At 45.8% G+C, this 26,404-nt stretch overlaps 2 protein-coding genes across 3 annotated transcripts in view; one reads left to right on the plus strand and one right to left on the minus strand.

Annotated features, from left to right (window-relative positions):
• LOC114879008 (alpha-2Da adrenergic receptor) overlaps positions 1-24,520 on the minus strand; it is a 92,918-nt gene extending 68,398 nt beyond the window's left edge. For both annotated transcript variants that reach the window (XM_046287217.1, XM_029193459.2), the window contains exon 1: positions 20,434-24,520. In XM_046287217.1, the coding sequence (XP_046143173.1) occupies positions 20,434-21,576 (1,143 nt within the window). In that variant the 5' untranslated portion in view covers positions 21,577-24,520. The remainder of the gene's footprint in view (positions 1-20,433) is intronic.
• Positions 1-26,404, plus strand: part of LOC114879009 (sodium-coupled monocarboxylate transporter 1) — a 150,438-nt gene that overhangs the window by 73,511 nt on the left and 50,523 nt on the right. The window contains exon 3 of the mRNA XM_029193464.2: positions 993-1,306. The gene's annotated coding sequence lies outside the window, so the exon portion shown is untranslated. The remainder of the gene's footprint in view (positions 1-992; positions 1,307-26,404) is intronic.

Genomic DNA, 26,404 nt, shown 5'->3' on the forward strand with positions numbered 1-26,404 from the left:
AACATTGCCTCGTTCTTGTATACACGTGTAACGAAACTTTTGGACGATGTTGTATCTTTTCCATTTTCTCTCGAAATCATTTCCTCTTTGTCTTTCCTCCTATCGTCCCCTCTGTCGTCTATCCATCCATCTCTTCAGTCCCGAATTCATCTGGCGGACTCCACAGAAACTTTTCACGGAACAAACTTCATCTCGAACCTTTCTTCGAATCGCGAGATTTCCTTTCATGGTGCACCACCTGCAAATATTATCTCACAGAGAGTCGCGAACGGAAGCTCTGCGAGACTTTGGAAAATTTTTCAAACCTCCTCGTCGTCACGGTTACGCTACTGATGAGCTGGTTTTATAGGGTGTCGGGGATACGCGAGCTGGAGAAGGTTGGATGGAAAAATTTTGAGTCGTCTACGATTTATCGACGATCCCAACGGGGAGCAATAAAATCGCGAGCAACCCCACTGTAACCAGAGTCATTTCGATCAGGTTGACCCGGCTAGGCTGCGCGTATTAACGTGAAAAATGACTTCCCTCTTGAAACCTCGAGTTGCTCGAGGGTGCGGAATCTACCGTGTGCTCCGTTCGAACTCTTTCCCTTTCTTTACAGTATTCTTCATTTTTTAAATTTCTTCTAAGTAAGTTCCATCTTGCTTGAAACGTAGAAACAAATTCCAAGTTGCAACGGAATGCATTTCCTTGCTACGGTACCAACCAGAAAGTTCAAGGGTCAAATCGATTTGACGAATTCGTGACGTAAACGTGAGAATCGCTGACGCAAGCAGCAAGGTCTCAGAATTGCGGACATTTCAACCATAGTTACTCGGAGTTCGCGTAAAAATCAATTTTTGTAGAATTCCAATTCTTTCGTGGTAAGGTAAATAAAACGAAGGAAGAATGAATTCTTCGAAGGAAATAAAGCGAATTTATCCTTGATCCTGACACAAAGACGAACGAAATCACGCTGGAAAGCTTACCGTTCCCATTACCTAAATTTCCAGGAAAATCTGGGCCGAAGGAGCGAGAAAGCACACGCGGCTAGCGAAGCAAAACGAAATCCGATTGTCGTTGGCGCGGATTGGACGACTTCCATCGATGGGTACGGCAAGAAGCACACTCGCCCACGACTGACTGGCCGGAAGTCGTCGCAGTGGCGGAAAGGAAACCGCCAACGGAACCGGGGAATCGCTAGGGAACCGAGGGTCGTGGAAATGAAGTTCAGAGGCTAGCCATCGGCCGTGGAAATCGGTGACGACGGAACCATGAAACTGGCGCGTGACCCTCGAACCATGCGTAGAAGACACCGAGAGATAAGGTAAGTTTCGAAATATTCTTACCACGTAACTGACTGTATCTGTATCTATTTTATGGTTACATCCTGCCCTCGTACCAAAGTAACGACAAACTTTTCCGGTGAAGATCAAAGATTTATCTGTTTCGTTGGAAAGTCGACGAAGATGATACATTTCTGAAGTATTGCGCAACTTTTAATACGACCCTTGTTTCGCTAAATTGACAAAGTAAGGACTTAGATTTCTCCCTCTTCCGATCGACCGCATGCTTGTTCGATTTCCGTTTGACTCGGACAGCAGGCAACGCGGTTGAAAGCCGCAATTTCGTGGTAGCATCTCGGGAAAAGAGGAAAAAAAGCAGGAACCTATAGAACACGAGTGTGAGCCGCGCTTATGACGCGTCTATATCGAGATTACGTTTTCCAAGTGAAAATTTTCTGAAATCAAAGCGAATGTCCGCGAGAGTTCAACCGTAAAGTAGATCATTAGGATTCGTTTGGAAAGTTGAATCAATACTACGCCGTGATTTAGCAGACGACCACAGGGTATTGGCGATCGATCCATTACCGCAACATCGATTTCATCCTATTTGGACATTACACGGTATTAATTACTATTGCTAATGCACGCCGTTCGAGCCGCGGTAACGCGCAATCACGCCGACATGGCTAATATGTATTATCCCAGATAGCCATCAAGCGACAGGGATAATCGCGAACTCGAGTTCCTAGCGTTTAAAGAACTTCCGACTTGTCCGTATTTCTTGTTTTCTCGGTCGTAATTAATGCGACGATGTTCAAGCATAGGTGCAGCGCTCGCGTTTAATACCGAGGGATTTTAGGGACGAACAGGTGTGGTGAACGCGTTTTCCACTCGCTCGATGTCAACTTTTCCGGGAATCGTCCGCTTTCGTTCTCCCGACGCGTGTTCCAATGAAATTAAACGTTTTTCATTCCGTTATTATATTCATCCGCGAACGAGAAAGAATATTCATTATTCGTATTGTTGGACAGGGGGCGAAGAGAAATTCATTTCCTGGTAAGTTTCTTCGAAAGAACTGTTCGAGGAAAGGGTACTTTAATCGCGGTCGAATTAGCGTTATTTCAGACCAGACCGAGTCATTGTTAATCGCAGTTTCATGCGCTGGCATTTCGCTGCGTTTAACGCGGTTATAATTTGTCTGGTCACAATTAGTCCGTAGCGGGAGGCTAGAAATTCAGCAACGATTTGTCCGCGTTAGCGCGACTGAGCGTTCCGCCTCGATTTATCTTCCTATCCGATGGAATTCTGCAGACCGTACCGTCTCGTTTCGTTCCGAGTATCATTCTTCTCTACGAGTGGATCAGTGAATTTATTTCACCCCGGACAGTGTACGAATCACCCGTTATATCCACCTTTATATCGTTCGCTCTCGTTTCTTCCGAGAGAATAGAAATTCAGGTAAAAATAACAGCTCGGTCGTGCTTTATATACAGGAATATGCAACGCGACATTAATGCGGGACGAATTAAAAATACTCGATCCATAGTGTGGGAAATTTGACCGGAACTCGAAACTTTTATTCTCCGCGTCAACGAATCTCTGGATGATTCTCGGGGCGGAAAGTTAGAAAAGCGAGTGTCGTTTCAAGCGTGTAGCCAATAACAGGCGGAAAAATGAAACTTTCCGATCGATCGACTGTAATAAACGAGGAGCCACGAGCGTTCGTTACACACCGGCCAACTTATCGAAACAATTTCTACGCCGACCCAATTAATTGACGCCAACTTCCGGCAGCAGCGAAATCGTTTCGACGATGTTGGCCACGGTATATTTTCTCTCGACCGATGAAATACGAAACTAAAAAATAAAAGAAAAATATAAAAATAGGTGGACGAAGGAAAGGCGACACAAAGGGAAGAGGGGTGGAATAAAAGGGTGGTAGTGGAAAGATTGTTGGACGTAGCAGGTCAGAGGTTTCAATGGCTTGGCTCGAATTCCTTATCGCTTCCCATACATGCTTTTTGGCTTTGTTCCGATCGTTTCACTCTTTCGTCGTGCTTTTGCTAAGTGTCTCGTCGGAAGGAAACGAGAGTGGACTGGTTGCAACGTGCCTGTAAAGAAACACCCTGTATCAAGGGCTCTATAAAAACCACAACCCCTGTCCACAAAACGGAAAACTCGAAGCAGAACGAAGCCGGAAGCGGATTTCTAGAAAACCGAGAACCATCGGAGACAGAATATTCTCTACCCCCTTCGCTCACCCAGAGGAATATCCGTCGTCGTTCGGCGTCGCGATGATACGTCGCGATCATCTGTCTCCGGTGTAACAGGCTGTCGCAAGAAATTGAGGACACCTCCCACGGAATCGATCAAAAACACGTCCGAGAGGAATCTTCTAAACGAGCTTCTCCGTTCTGATTGACCGTTTTTGGTCAATTTCGTGGCTTATTATCTTTTCTTTGAGAATATGAAATTGAAAAAGTGTCGTTTTTCACGTTTATTACACTTTGACTTAATTTTATCTATCGCACAGATTAGTCACTTTGCAGGCTGCATAGAACGATGCTTTCAAACGTAATTCTATCAATCATCTCTTTTCACGTAAAATGGAACGTAAAATTATAACAAAGACTCGGTGAAACGTTCGATCATCAAAGTGCTACCCAATATTTAAATCTGATGAATGGTTTGAAATTCGTTTTGTTTCGCGAGCGTTTAACAGACATTGTCTCGCGAGACGATTCCGTTCTATCTACGAACACAATGATACAGGGAATTTGTTACAGTAAATAAATGTAGAATGGGAGAATCCACGGGGCTAATGAGGAAAGTTAGAAGAGCCGCTCTGGCGCCAGGTATCTAAGAATATTTCGAGGAAATTAAACTCCCTCTCACCCTTGAGCCAGCTTGTTCCTTGGGGAGCCTGTATAAGAAGAGCGCCGTGGTGGGGTTCAATTTTAATAAGTGTATTGAATATCCAATTACTATGGGAATAAATAATTGAGGCGAAAGAACCTGCCGGAGAACGTTTTCAGCCGTGATCCATTCAAGTTCATTTCCAATATCAAATCGCATTTTTCTCGCAGAATAATCAGATTTTTATCTCGACTTCTTCAATTTCCTTCATTTGTCTTGGAAATCCTGTTTTGCAATGGAAATCCTTCGACCGAAATATTTTATGCCAAACGTTAAAAATAAAAAACTAATCCTTGATTCTCTGCTTTTCTCCTCGCTGAATAATCTTGAAAATTCTCAAATTCTCGACACTATAAACGTTGATTCGTTCCGAATGTTCCGAGCAACACAGGGAGGAGTCGAATACCTTGCATTTGACACGTTCTAATAAAGCGCGCTGCGAGTAGGACGACGCCCCGCGTCGGCGTCGTTCACGTGCGATCCGATACGTGCGTGTTCGCGAGGAATTGCAGGAAGATCGTTGAGTCTCGACAGGGAATGCGATCTTCAGACAAACGACGTCTACACCCTTTTCCGGTTCCGCAATTCTTTCTCGAGATCACAGCGGACCTCCTAGCGACAACGGATACTGCTATCCTTATTACCTGCCCGTACGATTTCTGATTTCCACGTGTAGAACCACTCTCGTTTTCAATTTTCCGATGACATCGATCGAACAGTCAGAAAAACTGGCTGAGATATCTTTGGACCGACGTGTGTCATTCCCGTCCCGATTCTTATATTTAACCCGGCGCCTGAATATTTCGCGAGGAAGGTTGACGAATTTTCCTCGAGCAGTCGTATTTCCAGCACGGAAACGGGTTCCGCGTTTAATCAAGTTCCCCCCGGCTCGCGGAAGATCGAGATCCATTTTAAACGGGGGTCGCCGAGGGACGGCTGGTTCGAAAAAGGGTGGAAAGGAACCTGCTGTCGTCGCTTTGTTCCACGTCACCGTATCGATCCATTTCCCTGTCGTCGAGCAAACTAACGCCGCCATAAAATTCCTCCCCGTCGTCGCAGCACTTAGTCCGGAACCACCGCGAAAAATTGTACGCTCGTTGTTTCGCGCGGCGCAAGAAATCGTTTGTCGTTTCCCTGCAACGCGACGTGTGCACGGTGCTGAATGCGATTCGTCCGCGCTGGAATTGCCTGCAAATTGTTCCAGGCTGACAGGAAATGCGTTCTCCCCGCAAACGGCTTCATTTACTCATTCCTGGTTGTTGCGTCGCGACCAGTAAATCGTTTCAAGGTAAACACGCGTGAGAAACTGCGAACAGCGTGAGAAATTCGATTCGCACTTGATCGATTATAGTTCCTTCCCAGCAACGTGGAACAGCGTAACGGTTCGTTGCTACAAATTTAATTATCTTTTTTATGTATTCCTTTCCACCGTAGTTTTATTTATTTTTTATTAACACCAGCAAAATAGCCGGCTAATGGTGGCTGTAAAAGGCTGTAAAGTTAGAGGAATTTACACTATCTTCCAAGTAGCGTACGTTCGAGAGTTCCAGTGAATCGCGAGATCTTTGTCTCCGTGGTGCGGTGGGATTAAAGCGTCTAAGAAGTTTACCCGGCGTAATCAAAACGGCCTCTCGAGCACGATTGAGCTCTGCCCGACAAGACTGGAGGGCCCTCGAAATCCGAGGAGCTTGTAAGCATCGACGAACCGCGTCGATACTTGTGTAACGAAAACGAACGCTGGATCGGACGTTGAAAAATTCGAGGAAACTCTCGAATGTCGCACCTTCGATTGACTTTTTCCCTTTTCTTTTTCATTTTCGTTTACTTTGGCCAGATCTACCGGTCGACGATGGAACGGTAATATAACACTAATGGAATGGTGGCCGTTACTTCTCTGTCGAACTTGTTCGTGCGAGAAACGATGCTTCGACTGTCAGTGTCTGACTTATAACGCCGTTTACTACTGCGGTAGTGATATCCACGTATAAGCGGAAGGGAATTTATTTACAAAGAACAATGTTATTCTTTTAAATAGAATTCTAATAGAGCGTTTTAGAGCACGTATAATGATCTACAATTTAAACCTACACAAGGTCATGGGCGACGACAATAATGTCCAGGGACGATTAATTTGCAGAGACCACCTAGGGAGAGATTTCGGGGGCGACTCGAAATTGTTATTGTATGATTCAAACGGGACGCAACGCTCCCGGCTATATCAGAGAACAAACACGGCCTAAATGTTGTATCATAAATCTTGTCGGTGTTCTGACCCAGCTTTAACTATTCTCGATATGATAATTAGCGTTGAATGCACACCGCCGCGGTCCCATGGCCCGCTATTTGTTCGGGTTAACAACGTATTACACTCTGCTTTCTCTAAATGGAAACTGCTGTTTGTTTCTGTCCCTTTTCAGCCACGAAACCAACGAAACTACCCCTTTTCAGTTCATCAGTGCGCCTAACATAGTAACATTCCCGTAATTTCGCGTTCGCTCGTTTCAAGCGTCATAAATTTATGAGAAAATATTCATTGATTTTTCTTCTCGTCGACGAATGATTTTGCAGAAAAAAGAGTAGGGTCGTTACAGGAAAGCAACAGTCGCGAGTTGTTTAAGACAGAGCCACGTCCGCGTAATAAATAGTAATCTGCACAAATAACAGCGTCTATGGTCGTGAAAACTCGGCTCTCCGGAGACAGACACGAGCGCGAGACGTTGCTGACGAGGACGAGAGGGAAAGAGAAAGACGGTCAGCATAGGGGAAGAAAAAGTGCAGATGCAGCCGGTAATTCCGTGGAGCCGGTCGTTCGGGAAGAAAGCCCTGGAATTACGGCTTATCCTCCGGGTCGAGTAGGATGCTCGTCGAGCGGAGAAGAAAAATACGCGATGCTGAGCCGCGCGCGTGCTAGTTAGAGGGGTAAGAGGATCCGTCGCGGTTCCGACGGAAAAACGGTAAAGTAAAATGGTAGGTAGGGTTGAACAAAGAGGCTAACCTGTAACGAGCCTTAAAGGCTGACATCGTTCGACCAAACACCTTTGGAAGCTTACGTTACAGCTTCGCCTTAAGAGTTACTCGTTCGACCGATCGCACCTAAAGCCGAGCTTCAACGATCGCCCTTGCAACCGATTCTTCCGCCTCTTTGCTCTTTTTTCGATACACAGTTTTTCGCAAGCCACGGTAAATACCCGTGCCGGAGATACCGTGGAGCAGAGGAGCACCGCGTGTCAGCCTGCACCCTTTTTAATTATGTTTTGGATGCGAGTAATTACCGGGCCGGGACCGGTGTGCACGCGGCCGTAATTAAATTTCATTAATCTGTGACACCGTGTCCCCGTGGGCTGTTCCTTCTTCTTTCTTGGTCACGTTTTCGTTTGGTAACTCGAATTTCTGGATGGCTGCAGCGGCTGATTGTTTTTTTTACAAAGAGCACTAATTAAGTGTCTCAAATTTTGATGAAACTTTATTACATATTAAGTTTCAGTTTCACGCGTATGGGATATTTAACGAGAATCGTCCATTACGTTTCCGTGCTTTTTATTTTCTTTTATTCTCTTTACCTGCTTCCGTTACAATCTCAGTTGGAGATTGTGAATATTTAAACGATCCAAATGGCACGACAGTAGCTTTAATAACCGATGTAAATGGATCGAAGTACCGAAGGGAAAAATGTAACGACGACAGCGGATAACGATTAATTAATCTATCCTCGTGGACGTAGATGCTGGTTCAATTGTTTTTCATCCGTGCAGCCGATTACGTAGGGCGACGAAAAATGCCGGGGAAAAACAAGTTTTAGCCCGTGGCATTATTTACCTACGCTCGTTGCGCGACAATAGTATCGCCAGTGGAACGAACGTAAATTTCACGCGGCGCACCTTCCCTTCTACCGCCAGTCGTTCGTTATATTCTCGCAATTTGCTCTTTATCCTACTCGACGTTCTCTGCTTTTTTCCACCTTCTTGCAATATTTCTATACTTTTGCAATTTGTCCCGTTCTTTCGATCTACCTTCGCTCTACCTTCTCTGTTTTTCAAAGTTCCACGTATTTTTCCACGTTTGTTTGTACCCTCGTTCGCTTTGTTCGGATCCAGTATCAGATCATATTTAACAAAGCTATTATTCCACGGCGGATAGATCACTTTTAATCCCCTCGACGTTTCGCGTTTTGCGAACCCGGATCAGCCTTTGATGGAATTCGGTGGAGAAGAAAACCACGAACTTTAGTCACGCAAACGGTCCAAAGAAAAGTTTCCTGCGTTCGACTTCCTGTTTCTTCCCCTTCGGCCTCGGTAGCTTGGCCATGTTTCCTTCCGGTCGGTACTCGGAAATTTCCTCTTAAGCGAACCACGTCATAAAATATGCTCTCCCAGGTTAAGACCATAAAGTCCGCTCGTAAAGTCCGACGGACTTTTTAAACTCCATCGACGTTGGAAGATTCAATTTGACGCTTCGCCTACAATGTTTGTCAGTCGAGCGATTTTCTCGACGAATAAAAAGTAATGGGTCAACCTTGCCGGACCGGTGAACGTACAGGGTGTCGTCTCTGATCGGCAAAGGGAAAGGCGGCAGGAAAATTCGTGTACTCGATGGATTTTTGATTGATGAGAAATTCAAAGGATATGAGTATAACTGTGTTTGGAAAGAAGCATAGGAAGATAAAATTGAAGGAAACACTTGTTAGATCAGGCAACTTCTTCTCACTCTGTTTCGTTTCCTCGGTCTCTGCTCGGTTTCGACCCCTCTCTGGCATCAAGTTTACACTAGTTCCCCTTTTATCGGTGCGGCTGGAGTTCGCCAACGTAGTTTAGCCTTTTGATAGGTGGTTGGTGGCGGTGACAAAGGCGTGTTTGTCCTATTCTCGCCCCTTGAGTCGACCTCGATGCGACTACTGCCTCTCGAGCGATGTTCGCGCCGGCTGCGCTGATAGTAGGCATCGACGACTTAACGTTGGCTGCGTATCGATTTAATTTCTGACCCGACCTCGGTGTAGATTGACCCGTTAACTTCGAGCCCGGCCATGGGTTACCAACGAGAATATACGGTAGTTGAACCAAACGCGACCCTTTTAACTTCGTTTCAAGCGGCATTTTCATATTTTCCCAAATTCTCTTCTCCGTCTGCAGCGGGTGAACGAAGTAGAGGGTACCTTTTCTGAAATTCGAGGCTCGCGATTCTAAGGGTTACCGTGAATTATTTCGGCTTTCAAAAGCGCGTCTACATTTTTTAACGAACGACAAAGAGGATACGGGACGGTTTTTTCGGCTACGGAAAAGGAAGAGCCCGCGTACTGAATTCGCGCAGTCATTAAACGAATCTGCCGGGCAGAAAAGAAGGAAATGGTTGTGTCAACAGCTGCGAAGAATGGACGTCTCGCGAACAACCAGATGGATACCATAGGGAAGAGATTCGTCGAGATATCCGGACAAAGTGGATCGAGAGACAGGCGACGGAAGGAGAGGTCGTTCCATGGAAAGAAGAGGGAACTGCAAGCGGAACGCACTTAACGAGGAAAAGACCAACAAAAGCTTCAGATACAAATAGAAGGACGGTTAAAGAACGTCGGAGAATGTATCGTTGAAACGATCCTCGGCCAATGTTTGCATTGTCTTTGCTGATATTCTTTCATTTATTTACAAGGCTGAGATTTATTTTCTTAATTATAAAAACCAACGCAATCTTATTCTTGACATTCGCATTGGTAATACCAGAATCAGTGTTGCTTAAAATAAGAGCGTGTAGAAGAAAAGAATTTAACGAAGACGGATCTTTCGTTCTCATGATTCTTTTCTCGCTCGACGCTGTTTTCATCTTCGTGGTCGGACAAACGTTCTCTCGGTTCGAACAAAAGGGATCCTTCCGTCTGGGTAAATTCCAGGTACCCGCCACTCTCGTCGACTAATTGATCGGAGAAAATTGAATCAAGACGAATAAGGCGGCCAGTTAAATTGAGACAAACTGCCGCCAGCGTACAGTAGCTTGCCGGGCAAATTGCCGTGCAAGATGCATCCACCAGAGGAAGCCCACCGGTTTGGTATAACGTGGCGCGATTAATGGAGTCTCGCTTACGAAGCCATTCGTTTTCATGCTGGTTTATTCGGAAGAAATTAGTTGGCCGCGAATGAATCGATCCTTGGTAAGTCGATCATGAAGCGGGAATATCGCGAGGAATGCATTTTACCCGGCGCCGATGCTACTTCGTGATTACCGATTACAAATTACTTAATTTCTACGTTGAAATGTTAATTACTTTATCCAGCATGCAGGAAGTACTTTTAAAGTACTACTTTAAAAGTGTTTAAAATGAAAGGAAAATAGTTAACTAAATTGCTTCGAGTCCTCTCGAGACGAACGAGTATTTTCCCGGCTACGGAATTCTTTTGTTAAGAACTTAGATCGAAGTTGAGAATTTTAGGTCGCGGTTACGTAAGTGGTAAAAACGCGAGTGAAAAGCGCGCACCCGTTGCCGCGCGATTTAATATTTCTGCCGTGTCGCTCTGTCTATCGAGCCCACAGTTTGACACGTTCGACTCGCTTCCGTAGAAATCAGACGGGAACGCGTTCGGTTTCGCAGCCGAAGGAAACACGTCGAAGCTTTGGATGCGGCACGAGTCATTTTTCAGTTACGCTTCGACAGGGTGAAAGACAAATATTTCCGTCCCCGGGACGACAGGGACGAGAGAACTTTCATTTCGCACTTGGACCGGTTGAAACGAGGGGCGTGTCGAACGCGACAAAAGAATGCCTAATGGGACAGGAGCAGCCGGGCTATTGCATATTCCGGCAGCTTCTCATTAAAACTGGATAACTTTTACACGAGTCGATACTGCGAAAGCTCGCCAATCGCAGCGGATTTTGAATTTCGACAAGCGTTTTATCGCGTCAAAGGTATATATCTATAAAGCGATAGATAATCTTCTTTGCGAGAGCAATTTTTCTATAACGTTTGCAATACAAAAGGGTAGTTCAACAAAGAGTAATTGGGTTATCTTCTCAAACTTTTACAATATTCTATATTTTGATGGTCGAGTTGGTGAAGTTTAAACGAGAGTTTAGGGTGGCTCTGAGGATAGGGTGTTATTTCTGGGGTTACGAGTTAGAGCATGAAAGTTAATGAATGCAAAGATAACAAAACGACTGAGATTTCTATTTGTTTGTTTAAAACGAGATATGGCAATCGAATAGAAATACACCCTTGTTGAGTTAAAGAGGATACACAGAGGAAAGTGGCATTACAGTCCTGTTAGAAACTTTGTACATAAGCTGTTTTTGAAGTTCCTCAAGTTCAAGGATAATCTAGTTACTGGGACAATTATTCAGAACTATTACACTGGTTATTATAGAATAAAAGTATACTATTTTTGTAAAATAGAAATTTCAAAAACCACCCCATCGATTTTTCGTCGTTTCGTCTGACGCGTCGGGCGTATCATTGAGCTGCTCTACTTTCAACGATTCAAATTGAAGAATATATTAAATTTACTCGATTAAATGTATCAATAGACTATCCTGGTAATTTCGTAGTCTGATCGAGGTACGATATCCGGGAAGAAACGTTCGTTCGCGGATAAACGTACCAACTTGTAATCATGAAATGAGTTTGGCTCTCCACCCGTTTCGGACTACGACGTTTGACTTTCTCGTTTGTTTGCGCGAGAATTTCTCATCTCTGCGTTTATTTGTTCGAACGGTCGATCGGTTAAATCCTTTTCAAGGCTAAATGTTGTGCTCGGTGTTTCTCTGATTTGGAAGTTGCCGATTTGGTTAAATTCGAGTGGATTACTATCGAACGATGCTGTTTGCTAGTGAGCGAACAGTGTTGCTGTTAAATTCAAGGAACGTATTTATTTTATCATCCGTACGTACCGCGGTATGCTTGAATTATCAGCGGTGGAGGTGAAATCGTTGACTCGTACTACTAGCTATCATACCTTTGAACCAAGGACTCCACATTATCTGTGCTCAGCGAAAATTTTTCTTTTATACAGATCAGGGAATTCACTTTTAACGAGGATAATTATAGATAACTTCTAGATTATCTTTCCTTACTAAGGATTAACATATTTTACTGCAATTTAAGGGAAGTCGGACATTCACCTCAGCCCATGTAAATTTCCCAATATTCAATGTTCCTTTTTTAAGGAACCATAAGCGATATTTTCAAATATTCTTTTTTGTTCGATTCCTCTTATTTCTCTGCATACTTTGACGAGGAGATTTTCAAAAATTTTTAAAAGTATGTTAGTAAAAAATTTTCAAAGTTTGGTCCTAAGAAAAAAAAAGATACACTTATAGCTGAATAGTTTTTAAAGAAAACAATATTTTGAAAAACAAGCAAGGTTAACATATATAGGAAAAATTAAGGAATCAAACAAAAAAGAATTTTTTAAGATAACCCTAGTAGTTCCTGAGAAAAGATACATTTGTGAAGATGTTTCCCAAGTGCATTCCTGCACCATATTAGAGCTTTTTGGGATTCAAAATTTCCGAAACCGAAATTCGAAAGTTTTCACCAAAATCAAAGACCAACTCCCCTTAATATCTTCCGTGTGCAAAAGAAGCAGTATATTAAAGACTGCGGTATGTAGTCGACAGAGTACTGCAACTGCAGCTTGCAAGATACTCGACACTCTCGACTTAGACAAATTCTCGATCTTACCGACTGCTCGGTTCTAACGTTTCACTCGAAAGTTGGACCACGGGGTTCAAGTTTTGATCCCTTAAATCCGAAGAGCCCTCGTTCGCGCGCGAAGAGCCATTCGTAGCGGGACGTCTAATTAATCCTGCCGGCTTTATTACTCGAGCTCGAGTGCGGTCTACGGTTCACCAAGGCACACAAAAGGCCGTCGGATTTATCGTAGCTAAATCGGCCAGCCACAGTTGCGGGTATAGAACAATCGTCGCCGCGACGCTCGTTAATCTGTGTCGTCGATCGGGACGCGTGCTTTTTCAGCGAAACCTGTGTGCCAACACCGGGCCACTCAACAGTTCGATGCCCAAAACGTTGATCGACAATCAACGTTCCCGGTGAACGACGTTCATTCGCGATGCGGTTGCTTTTAATGAAAAGCATTTATCTCGTTAATACGATTAGAACGATGAAGCTTCGAAACTATGCTTTGATTGTACGGGATATATACATACGATACCGTATTTAGTCGATCACGTATATTCGATGAGAGGAATAATTGATAATTTTAATATCGAAATGGAATAAAGATTGTCATTTCCCGGGAGAGTAAGAAAATTGGTAGATAGAACGAGTGGAAAATTTCGAACGCGGACGACAGGTGTTTGAATGAAGAATATTGCGAATATTGCGGAAGCTTAAATTCCAAATTGTCCTGCAGCGGTCAGCAAGCTTTTTTCACGGCCCCGTGCTCGACGCTGTAACGAAAAGGAATAATAACAGTAATAACGAATTCCGCAGATAGCAGCGTTATATTCCAAGCGACGAATGCGATTATTCCACGCTCGTAAATGAAATCCGTGATTATAATTACGATGACCGTGCATCAGCACAGAGCTTTACCAAGTATTCTTGTAAAAAAAGTTCTTCTACGAGTTATGAGTTACGAAGTTTCATTAGGAAGAATATTATTCGTGGCTAAGAAAGGCGCGTTTCGAAGCAAAAGTCATGATTCGAATTTTTTCTCGAGATATTCGAGCGATGGAGGTGTTACGCGAGTATAATCGCGTCGAAAGATAGCGATGCCTTTGTAACAGCATTTTTCTCGCCGATGTAAGCGAGAGAAACGCTGCTCCTTGGAAAAATTTCGAATCTCCGGACTGAACGTTTCATTCAGAGGTACGAAGAAACTTTAACCTCGAAATTGAAGATGCAACGATACTCTGGCGAGCTCGTTATCGAAGTATGCCACCGTGAGGAAAGCTGATTCCGCCTCGTTTCGAAGAACCCTTGAAGAACACTGATGCACCGGCGGGCTCCATGAAATCGCATGTGAAACAGCTCAAACGTATCTAAACTCCCTGAAATCTTAAACTAGCTAATATTAGCATGTTGCCTATTAAATGACCGATTTCGAAATATAGAAAGCCTGACGTTTCTCCCGAAGATACAGGAAATGGTATGAGAAACAACGGGGCTACGGGGCGCGGAAACTCGAAGGCAATGTAGTTATCTTACCAAATTCTTTTTCGTAGCTGCGATATACAGTATATTGGGCTGGAGGATGCCTGGGGAAACGTTTCCGATAGTAAAACCGATCAGTGCTGCTAGTAAAGCTCGCAAGGTATCGTTGGATCTCGCCCGCGTGCCAAAGGAAATTGAGTTCGTGCACGGAGCTCGTTACCGAGAGCTGGGAACTCGCAAATTTTATTTCGATCCTAGTTAAGCGAAATTCGCGCGGTCGAGATCGTTTGTCGTTACGAGACGTTGTGATTTCGACGAGGAAACGGATTCGCTGCGCGGCTCGCTCCTCGAATGGCACTTTGGCGAATCTCGCGATTCGTGGATCAATCGGGACGAGGCTGAGTTTCGAAAACACTTACAGTTCCACACGATTTTCTCTTCTCCTTGAGTTTCCACCGACGTAATCCGTTTCGTGGTAGGACACTTATGGGTGATAAGGTTCTTCGCGAAGACGCACCGGGAAAGTAGTTCTTCTTTATGGCGAGTGACGAGCTTGTAAAGCCAAGGCGATGAAAATTGTTTCCAGTTTGATTTTGTATTCGATGCCTTTAGTCTTCAGGGAAACGATTCGTGTGCCGGGTTCGATTTAACGAATTCAAGGTATTCTCTTCGAAAGGAGGCTAAAGGTTTAAAAAATTCGAGCAGGAGGTTCGATTTTATCCAAGAATACTTGCCCTCGAGGGTCAGAGGGAACGGATGTTGATGGAGAGAATCGACTTTAGATGATGTAAAGAAGCCGAGTGGAATCCACCCGCGCTTTTCCATGCGTGGAATCGGTTGCGATCGTAAAAACACGCTCGTTCACGGTTTGATTAACATTTCCGTTCGCCGCGAGGCAGGTTCGAAGGGCCGACCGAAAGGATTTCCATTTCATTACTCGCCGAGCACTCGGATGCTCGAGCTAGGACCAGGTTAATTCGAGCCAACCGGAATTCCTCGAACGAGCTCGACTTACCGTCACTGGCAACCGTGAGCCCGTCTCAGTCGAAATTTATTAGAACTTGTAACGGATAATGCACCCTAGAGATGCAACTTCTCTACGCTCATCCTCGGCCATTTCGTGCGGCGAGCATGAACTTAATCGCATTAGGAGATTGAAGCGCGTCCGTACCCGAGAGGGTGATGAGAAACTCGAACGAACGAACCCCTCCTATTTATCAGAGGCTGCTTAACAAACCTTTCGAATTGCACCCGAGCTGCGATTATAAAGCAAACGAGAGGAGAAGAAAATGCTTCGCCGTGATTTCTTTCGAGTTTCAACCCCTTTGATAGTAATAATTGCTGTTTCAACTAATTAGATTCTACTTCTTGTTTTTCGCGATTCCGAGCGGAAAGTTTCTTCGAGACAGATCGTCGAGAAAACGAGTCTCCTTTAACGCTAAATCCGTCTGCTGAAATCCCAGGACGTCGAGTGGAAATGGCCTCTATCGATTACGGTTTAATTACGCGTTTCCGTTTACGAGTTTCGGCTCACCGGGCAAAAGAAGACAGCGATCCATCCACCCTCGGCCTTCGTACCCACCTCCATTATAAATCCTGCAAATGTTTCAAAAGTACACCGCTCTTTGCCGTAAAAGAGTCCGTTAATTACGGACTAATGAAACGATGTAACTGGGCGAATTAGGCTCTTACAACTTTTATTTCCAATGGCTGAAAACTGTTAGTTGAAGAACTACGACACGGATGAATGACAGAGAAACGATCGTCGTTTTTATGCTTCGAAACACTTTAATCGACCACAAATTCCGTCGAGTGGAGTCTGGTACCACTTTAAGTGCTCGTTGAAATACCTGTTCGCTCGCCAACTGGCTTTGCGGAACGTTTTACTACACGTTTCCTGTGCGCACGATGCCGATAAACAACTCGACCATTTGTAAATTCTACGAGGATTAACCTAAACGATTTCACAGGCCATCGCGACTTTTCGTTGCTATTTAATACCGTGTCTTTCTTTTGTTTCGTTATCTGGCAATTTCCTTTGAAACGGGCGGGTCATTTGATTCGAGATTTCGTGAGCCGATTTCAAAGGCGCCGGGACGCGTCTCGGCTAAACGACTTCGTCCGTAGGCTGATTGGCCGTTGAATATTCTCATTCGATTGCGAACGAATTAGGGTACAATGTTGGGACACGATAAAGATTGTTGGGATGTATTCTTGGAGGGAAATCGAGTTCATTTTCTTGTCTACGGTATCAATCAATCCCGTTCAAGCTAGCCGTTGAAACAACGTACGGCAGAACGAATCGCTGCGACAGTTCGCCACCGCTTCTTAGCATCGTGCTAGTGGGTCAGATTAATAAACATAGCCGCGTAATGCACGAACGAATCGAGTAACGTGCCGTTATGTCATATATCATGGGAGGGAGGCGGGTCGCTTCGAGACAACCTGTAACATAGAGGGAAAGAGAATCGATGGAAGCTATTAGCCGGGTTGACCTAAATGACTCTGTTGAGAAAAAAAGGAAAAAAAAAAAGACCTGAGACCGAATCATCACCGGAGGGGATTTATTTTGTGATCCAGACGTCAGCGGTTCGTTTTCCAAACGAAATTAGCAGAATAACAAGATGCTCGACGCGAAACCACGAAAGAAAGAAGAGGGAAATGAATGTTCCTTGCAAGATTCAACGTTATTTTTCTCTTAACGCAATTCATCGCTAGCTGGCGTCGCAGCCGCTATTACCGAGCTGACAATCCCTCGAAAGAGACGGCCAGCGTCGCGATGCTCGTCGTCGCTGGATTTTTCCGAGCGGTAACAAACGGAGGGGGACGAATGCTCGCGGCCGGAGGCAGGCTGGCAACTCGGAAAGACGGCGGTAAGACTTCAATCTTTTAACGTGATTAGTTTGCCAGCCTTTCCGTGGACCGATGGAAGAAAGAAAGGAAAAAGAAAAAAAAAAAGAAAAGAGGAAGAAACGGAAACGAACGAACGAACGCGTTGGCCCCGTTCCCTTCGTTTCCTTGCCCGACGAACTTTGCCTCCGGGCCACCCTTGTCTCCTCTAATCTCGTTTCACTCTTCGTCGTTGAGTATTCACTGGCTGAGAATGGCTTTGAAAGAGAACGATCCTGTCGAGGTTAATTTTACCACTACCGACAGATTGCTCCTGCTACCTCCGTTGAAAGCTTGAAAAATCACAGCCAAAATAGCAGCGTATTAAAGAAACTCCACCCTTGAATGATATTCGATATCTATTGATATCTATTGATAATTAGACCACGAAAGTTTCCATCAAAATTATGATCGCTACCAGAGATAAAAGATTTGAGTTCATCTCCGAGAAACTGATCGCTCTTAACCCTTTCAACTTCCATTTAAAATGTGTTGAGTTTAATTCTAATTGTAATTTGCTCAGTGAAGGATCATTGAATGCTATGTACATATTATTTATTTTAAAATTGAAGCAATAAATAGTTAGTTCTGACTAACGCAACCATCGAAAAAATCATAGGTGGAGGGGTTAATAAAGTTCACGAAACTGCTTACCGTCTTAATGAAGCATCAGAACTGCGACACGAGCAGCTGTTCTTGGCATTACACGTATCCGTGGCGGGATCCTTGGATTTTACACGAGAGATCCAAGCGCGAACTTAATGCCGACTTTAGTTCACACACGCAGCTTAACCCGATAAGCTTCAACCCCTTGATTCCAGCTAGCGCGACGTCCTGTTGCCTGTCACCCGATTTCATCTACCAACTCTCTCTCTCTCTCTTTCTCTTCTGAATCGAGTTAGTCAGTCTTGGACCAAGAGATTGACGCGGCCAAGAAATTCGCACGCGTTCGTTCGTGACTCGCGTGTACGTAATAACCGATCGCTTACCTTCCGTCACGATACGCTTCCTTTCCGAACCGAACGCGATAACCGACCTACGTTCAAACGCGATACCTTTCGTTACTTATTTGAAAAGGATAGCAACAAGTTTTGGAAATAGAACACACACGGTCGACGAGATGTTGGAACAGCAAGCTCTGGACTTTCGTGATCTCTAAAGTCGAGGATTTGAGAGAGCGGATTTAAGCAAAGTCGTTAACGAAAGGAGAATTTCTTACAAGAATCAAGGAGTCCGAGTGTAGCAACTTTTAATGGATCTTGAGAACTTTTCTCTGACTTTAAGATACATCTCGATGTTCATTTGGAGATCGTTATCGATCAATGATTTCGACGGTGCACCAGATACACGTTCCTCTATTTTTCCGTATTTTATCCGTCACGGGTACACGTGAATTTCTCAAGTACAAATAATTTGAAGCTGTTCTCGTTCTGGTACGTTTCATTGTCGATTTCCAACGCACTTGTACGAACAGCTTGGAGCTTTCAACGGAACGAGCCTCATTATCTCAAATGTTTTCAATTACCTCTAGAAAGTTACAGCCATTGAACACGGTTGTTTTACTAATCAACTTCTGTTTCGCATTCTGTAATCTACATCGAATTATGCCTAGTGTTCGAAGGACCGCTTGTACAACGATGAAGCAACGCGGAGTTAACGAGAAGGTTAACGCTTCGCGATTCAAACGAGTAAGCTAACGCGTTACCGCGTTATTAAGATAATGAAAAGTCAGGTTTCCTCAAGCAATGGTTAACTCGATGAACGTTTATCGCCGTGGAGCTTTTAACGTTCGGGGGGTTATTAATATCGGTAGCGGAATGAAATCGCGGCGGCAACGTGTCCGGGGGTAGTTCCAGTTTCGACAACAGGTAGCTTCACGTATCTCGATTGAGCGTGTTAATAACGCGAATTCCGTTTGACCGTGGCTGCCAAAAATTTCGCGCGGTACAGTTTCGCGTTCCTATCCCGAAACGAAGCTTAATTAAACAGAGGTTGAAACCGTCCTCGGCAGCGCACCGTTAACGACCTCGAGAGGCTTTCCAATTACTAAGAGTTAACGAAATCAATGGAAACTGTAAACCTTCGTCAGCGGAAATTCCATGTGTTTTCGAGCTGGTTAACTCCGGTTCACCGGCGGAAAATCGTGGCTGCGAATCGAGTATCGTATGAAAGACAAAACGTTAAAAAGGAGAAATAGAAAGAGGTAAAGGGAAGAGAAAAGGGAAAGGTGGTGAAGTTGTACGGGTCAGCTTGGTGAAGCAAACTGTCAGGCGTAGAAATCCAATCTTACGGGGCGTTTTGTAGAGGCCAACGTAAGCTGGTTTCGAGGGGTTGAAGATAAGGGTGGGTTTCGCCGTTGCATAAAAGCCAGCCGTCCGATACTTCTCTTCTCTTGTCCACTCCTGCTCTCAAACCTTTCTCTCGCACGTTCACTATAGGATACACCGTGGAAATGCTTTAACCGTATAGACCACCTTGCTTTTTTACACCACCTACGGGTTTCTGTAATCGCGCGCACCTTCGTACACACATGGCTACAGCGAACTAAGAATTTTGAGAGAGAAATCGCGATATTAATCTGTTGACGAATCGCTGGATAGATATTCCAAATGTTGAGAATAAAAGATGAATTTAATTCCGTTGGAAGAAAATGGGAAATTGAAGCGAATTTAATAATTAACGTTTGCCCGAAGGAAGCTTTAAAGGGCAATCGAACGTTGAAGAAAGTTGACGAGATTTTTTAATCGAAACGGGTCTAGTGCCCTTTAAAGCTGCTTGACACTGACGCACACTTGACGTTTAAGGCGTAGGCAGATTGATAACCGGATAATTCGATATTGTGTCGAGAATAACGAGAGTTAAAGAGACGACGTGAAAGGGTGGTAGGTAGGATTTCAAAAGGTTTTCACGGTATAACCCCCTAACCTTTCGCGATTATCGAAGAAACTCGATTCAATAAATTTGAATTCTGTTCCCCTTTCATCGCTGCTAATCCATCAATTAGAACGATGGAATCATAAATTCATTTCCTGAGAGTAATTAAGAACTCTTGGAGGATGATGAGTAACAATGGCGTAATGAATGAACGAGTACTTTGGACTACCATGATTTCTTCGAACGATTTAATTCCTGCTGGCGAAGAGGAAACGCGATCACTTATAATTTGCTGTTTGCAATAGTGATTCAAGGAATAGTTATCTCTAAATTGATATCCTTTCTTGTAAGGGAAGAGCGAGATTGAACAATGTGCCAGGTGAAACAAATGCTTACCTTACACTTCGGGTACTCTTCGGCCGGAGTGGGTCTTTTCCAGCCCAACAGAGGGGGGATGCAAACTAGCGCTGATAGTAGCCAGACGAGGGCGATCATTAGGGCTGCCCTGGCCGGGGTCCTCTTCTTCAAGTAATCCACCGCCTGCGTGATGCTCCAGAACCTGTCCAGGCTTATCAGGCAAAGATTCATGATGCTGGCGGTGCACAGCAACACGTCCATGGCCGAGTGTATGTCGCACCACCAGTAACCGAAGATCCAGTAACCCATGATCTCGTTGGCCAACGAGAATGGCATGATCACCAGGCCGAGGAAGAAATCCGCGACAGCCAGGCTGGCTATGAACCAGTTCTGTATGTTCTTCAAGGCTTTCTCGGTGGCGATGGCGATGATCACCAGCATGTTCCCAACGACGATCACGATCATCAGTAGTGTCGCCAGGACGGAGGCCATAATGATGTGCGGTAACGTGTAACCCGATGGGTACAGACTTTCCCCTAGCACGAAATACGATTCATTGTACAGGCTAGCGTTCCACGGAAAGCCAAGACTCTCATTGAAAGAATCATTGAACGATCCACCGAGATCCTCCATCATGCCCCCCAAACCGAACAACAGTTCCAGCTCTCTCAATCTTTCGATATCTTCGGTACCGATACCGAGAGCAACGGTGCTGTTCGAATCAACGGTACTACCCTCGCTGGTGTTAGCGACCTCCAGCTGGTCGCTCTGTTCTGTGACGAGAAACGGCAGCCTGCTTCCTGACTCGGTGTCCTGGCCACCGAATCGAGTCGCTAGATTCAATCTGGCACAAGCACAACCACCGTTCTTCCTCGTCTCTTCCTGTCGCTGTACGATCGTCCCAATCCCGGTATCGTTCCCGTTCACCGTATCAGCTGGTACGCTCGGTCGTTGATCGATGACGTCGGGAAGTATGCTACCAGGATCGGCGACAGTGGTTGTAGCCAGTGGCAGCAGCCGGCGCGGATGCTGCTCGTCGCTTGGGATCGTGCGGGCTTGGTTAGCGGAAGACGTAGCGGCACCGGTTGATCGAGACCACGTCATGTTCTCCTCGAAGACGCTGGTGGACGCCTGTGTCGGACTACCGGCGTCGATGGTCATAATGCTGCCGAGGAGCGGCATCACTCGCACCCTCGCCGTCGACTGTAGATGCTATCTCGACAAAGTCGAGGCGGACGTGGTGGCCGCGCGCGGGTAGCAGCGTGCTCCGGGTGCCAGCTCGAGTAGCAGCAACAGCAGGATGGTAGTGGTCTCGTCGCATCTCGAGGCCAGGGGCGTCATGCCCGTTTCAGGATAATGTCATCGTCATCAAACGGACAATGTTTCGCGGCGAATGCGAGCCTTGCTCGGCTGATTGGATGACTGGTTACCTTCGATAACCTCGCCTCTTCACCCTCTCCAACGATTAGGGATAACGCTATTGTTCTACCTGATCTACAACACGCAACACTCCCCCGGGCACTTAACTAAACGATATTCGCTTCGAACACTCTCGATTATCCCCGATTACAGAGTTTCCTCGCGAATTAAGCGTCGTCGGTGTTGTTTCAGCATTGGACCGAATCTTTTTTTCTTTTTAGAATCTGGTTGACGGCGGTGCCGGTTCGCCTCGCGACCTACGTGTACCACCTTTTCTGTTCCCCGTTGAATCTCAGTCGTACGTTGGCCCTTGATTTATTGCTTGCTTCGGTTGCGACTCCTTCTTCGTATTCCCGGTACACCGACCGGTCTCACGATGACGGAGTTAATACGGCAAGAGCGTACAGAGAGAAAGATTTATGGATATGTCCGCTGGGCGGTTGGATTAAGGAGATAAAGGCGGATAGGTGACACGAAGATGCAAGATAGAAAGAGGCAAACTGGATGAAAATAAGGAAGAGATTGAGAACGAGCGTGAAAAATTGGTCCCCCTTTTGTTATCTTCCACTTAGATTTAAAGCTCGATCGGCTTCAGACGCTAATTAAGCGAGCAAAGGTGTCATCTCGCGACACGACAACGTCCCGCGAAGTTATATCGAACGGATCTGGAAGTCGATCGCGGTGTCCCGACTCGTTCTCCTTTACTACTTGTGTCGAGTAGTAGTAGTAGTAGTAGTAGTAATAGTAGTACTCTCTTTTATTTTATTTTTCTTCACCGAATTTCTACGCGCGGCTCGACGTTGCTTTCGATTTCAACGACGTCCACGAGCTAATTAGTTATCGCGCCAAAAGGCTAAAAGGCTAAGCGCTGGATACCCGTACTGCTCCGACTTGCTTATTATGCGAATTGTATATTCTTATTATTTTGTTCGTTAAAACGAATTCGAACAGAATCGAATACGCCACCACGGCGATAGAACAAAAATTCGCGACAGACAGACAGACAGACAGACAGAGAATATTAATTAGATGCTACGCACGCACAGACACACGCGATCAGAGAAAATTGAACCGTATCTTTTCGTACATACATTTATACATGAATTCGTTCGTTTTCTAATTAGAATCTATTTTTCGATTACGCGTGCAGTAGACTCGAGTACGGCTTTCGACCGTTCCACGAGCTGCTCCTGGTCCTTAGCGATACAACTTACGAATTATTTCTCGTTTATCCCCGACTCGTTTCCCTTATCACTTTACACAGTCCTATCACGTATGTAGGTGAGCTGATGGAGAACAGAGAGGTACGCGCGGGGGAGGACAAAAAGGAAGAGCAAGAACGCGTCGAGGTTTCTTCGATGAAAGTCGACGTCCTCGACCCTTCTGTACACCTATTTACACGCTCGAGATTCGTCGATATACGCCCCTGAACCCTTCTTCGGCTCGTCCTTTAACCCTCGCTCGTTTCACACTACGGATCAACAGGATTCATTTACAGGGCGAGGGGGGGAGAGAGAGAGAGAGAGAGAGAGAGATGCGCACCATGTTCACGCAAATTACGCAGATAGGTTTCTCGCACAGAAAGTGTGCCAGCAACTCGGTTAGATCGGTCGACGAACAGTTTCCAACAGCAGGAAATAAAAATTCCCTCTCGAATGGATCGAGGTATTTCGACCGTCAGATCCGAACGTTCGTTCTCACTCTGTTCCTTCGTTATTTCGCGAAATTTAGATCGAAGATCAGGGCCGTCGACGCGTCACGCTGCTACCTTCTCCGTCGAGTATCGCGTCCTCGGTCACCGTTTCCGTTCGAATCATTTCCCATGAGAGGATTCGTTTCTCGTTCGTTGATCGGTCCCCGTTCAACGCATCGTTCCTCTTTACTTCCGACACTGAAACTTCACTCTCTTCGCGTTACGTCCTCTCCCGCTTGGTCCCCGATCACACGAACGATCCGTCCGCGGTTCTTCCTTCTCGCACAACTAAAGCACACGACGAAACACGCGCGGGAAAAGGAGCTCGCGACGAGAGGCGAAAAGTTCGGAGCACCGTGGGGTTCTTGAAGGAGCACAGTCCGGGGGCGAGCACACAGACTTTCGAACGGGGCACCACTTGGCGAGAGTAGCGCGCAATCGAACGGTTCGAGGATACGAGGGTGGAACGATTTGAAAAAGATAGAAGAGCGAGATTCAAAAGTTGCAAGAAACGTATTGGTGTCGGAACGCGTGACACGGTGTCGTCGTCGTTTTCGTCGTCGTCGTCGTCGTCGTCGTTGGTCGATCCGATCGCGGGTGGCTCGTCCTCAGGATCAACTGGGTGCACCCTCTCCTCGTGGGTGTTGGAGGTTTGATGCGTGCGTGCGTGGTGCGTGCGTGCGTGCGGACACCTCGAGGTTGTCTCGTGGATGTTTGGGAGCGCACTGCAGCCGCGAGGGACGAGCCAGGAACTCGGACTCCCTCTCGTGTCGTACGCTGGATAAAGACTCTCCTCGCAGGATGTCGGAAAGCGTGCGACGGAGAAAGGTGGGATAAGGGGAGGGAGAGGAACAGGGAGAGAGGGAGAGCTAGCGCGAGGGTGTGCATGTGCGCGTGCAACTCGGTCCACACCAACGTTGGCCCGCCAGTCCGTGAATCCACGATTCTGCTTCGGGTCTCGCGTGGCGCGCGCGCGCCACCAACGATGCCCTCGTATTGTAAAGTGAGGGAGAAAGAGAGGGCTGCTGGCTCACTGGAGGCTGACTGGTGGCCCGACCGACCGGTCCGTCCGACGGTACCAGCGTCGGGGCGCCGTCTGACGGAGTCGCGAAACCTGCGGCGCAAGCGTCGCGACGCCGCCAGCAAACGACCGCCGCGCTCTGACAGTCGACTTTGGACCATCGACCGATCGGTCCGTCACCGAACAATCATCCTCTTATTCTCCTTCATCCTTGCGCTATTGTTTCCGTCACTTCGTCCTTGCCCTTCTTCGACGTTCCTCCGCGTTTCAGCTACGCGAACATTCACGGGGCGCCTAACGCCTCCAGCGACAGCAGTTGATCTAATCGAATCGATCTGGCCGATAGGGATCTAATGGCAATCGCCTACCTTTTGTTTGGTAGAATTGAGTAGACTGGTCGAATCGAATCTCGTTGTCAGATTAGATTTCATCGATTGAATCATCCGGGTCAATGAAATACATACCCTTTGATCGTGGTTGATCGTTCACCAATTCCTTATGCTACTTCGTGTTTGAAACTTGCCTCAAAACTTGAAACTTCGAATGGTCCTGCCAAAATAAAAACTGTCCTAGTATGTATTAGGTAAATTATTCGAGTTGTTCCTGATTCGTTACTTTCCGTTTCGATAACAAAATCCCAAGGGAGGATGCTCTGGAAACGGGTTTCGTAGCCGCGTCCACTAAAGCCGACATCCATTTGCTGCGATCGTAAATTAGGCGACCACAACTTGATAGTCGCCTTTAGAACATCGTGCCACCGGATCGGGAATATATTATGCTGCTCCCTGGCTGGTTGTTACCGGCCTGAGGGTATATTCACGGACGACCACCACCACTGTGATGGGTAACCCAGATGATCAGAGCAACTTAGACATCGGCTCTGATCACGATGATGACGTGGATAACGCCGACATTGGTGCGGCAGCGTTAATCGGTTGATTGGGGTCATTGATGGCGGACGTCAACAATCGGTCGCGTTCGATTCGTTCTCGTTTTCCTGACGTTCGATCGGTTGGTCCCGTTTAAAGGTGAAGGCTCGGAAGTTGCACGGTGGGCGTACAGGGATGGATACGTTTTGGCGTTTTATTTCAGAAAAATTAAATATCCTTGACAATTAATTACCACCCTCTCGAATGAAAATACCCGTTTTAGTCTAGATGAATTACGCGCATACAGCATTATGCGTTGAACGCGTATTCTATCGTACAATAGGCCTCGTTCGCTGCGGCAAAATACCAGATCCGAAATCTGTTTGCCCGAATATTAGGGCACGTTTGAGAATCTCTTCCGCGGAAATTTTAATGAACCACTGTTCGAGTTCTATTCATAAACCGGATCGCGTTTAAGGATCCTCTGCATCGTCCCTCGTAGTTGCAATAGAAATTTGATTAAATTCCTCTCCCGTCCCATGTACTGTTCCAGCTTACGATACTTTCGCGATGCTTTATTAAATTTTTACCCAACTATCTACAGTTTATTGCGACCGGAAATCAACAGATTCGCGAGCTAATATTTTTACGTTCGAAATTAACTTGCGTATCCTTTGGAGATCGAATAATTTGCAAACGTTGGAGAAACGTTAACTAGCAAAGTATCCGAAGTTTGTCGATGCAGTTGTAAAATCGAATTAAAGCGCACGAGCGGTAAATCAAGATGGACGCGAAAAACACGCGACCCCTACGAACGCGAAATTCCATTGCTCGAATCGGACGACAGTATTCGACTAGACACAGCTGGCGGCTCTAATTGCGAGCGTTTGAAACTGTTTGAAAACTGCAATCGACGCGGTCAGAGGTTATTTACGTGGGAACGTTTTCTGTACCACGAGCTAAATAGCGCGAAGGGGTTGCGTTTCCAGCCGCGGCAGAGGACAGTTC

The sequence above is a fragment of the Osmia bicornis genome, chromosome 9 (genome assembly GCF_907164935.1).
Source record: "Osmia bicornis bicornis chromosome 9, iOsmBic2.1, whole genome shotgun sequence".
In the NCBI taxonomy this organism is placed as follows: domain Eukaryota; kingdom Metazoa; phylum Arthropoda; class Insecta; order Hymenoptera; family Megachilidae; genus Osmia; species Osmia bicornis.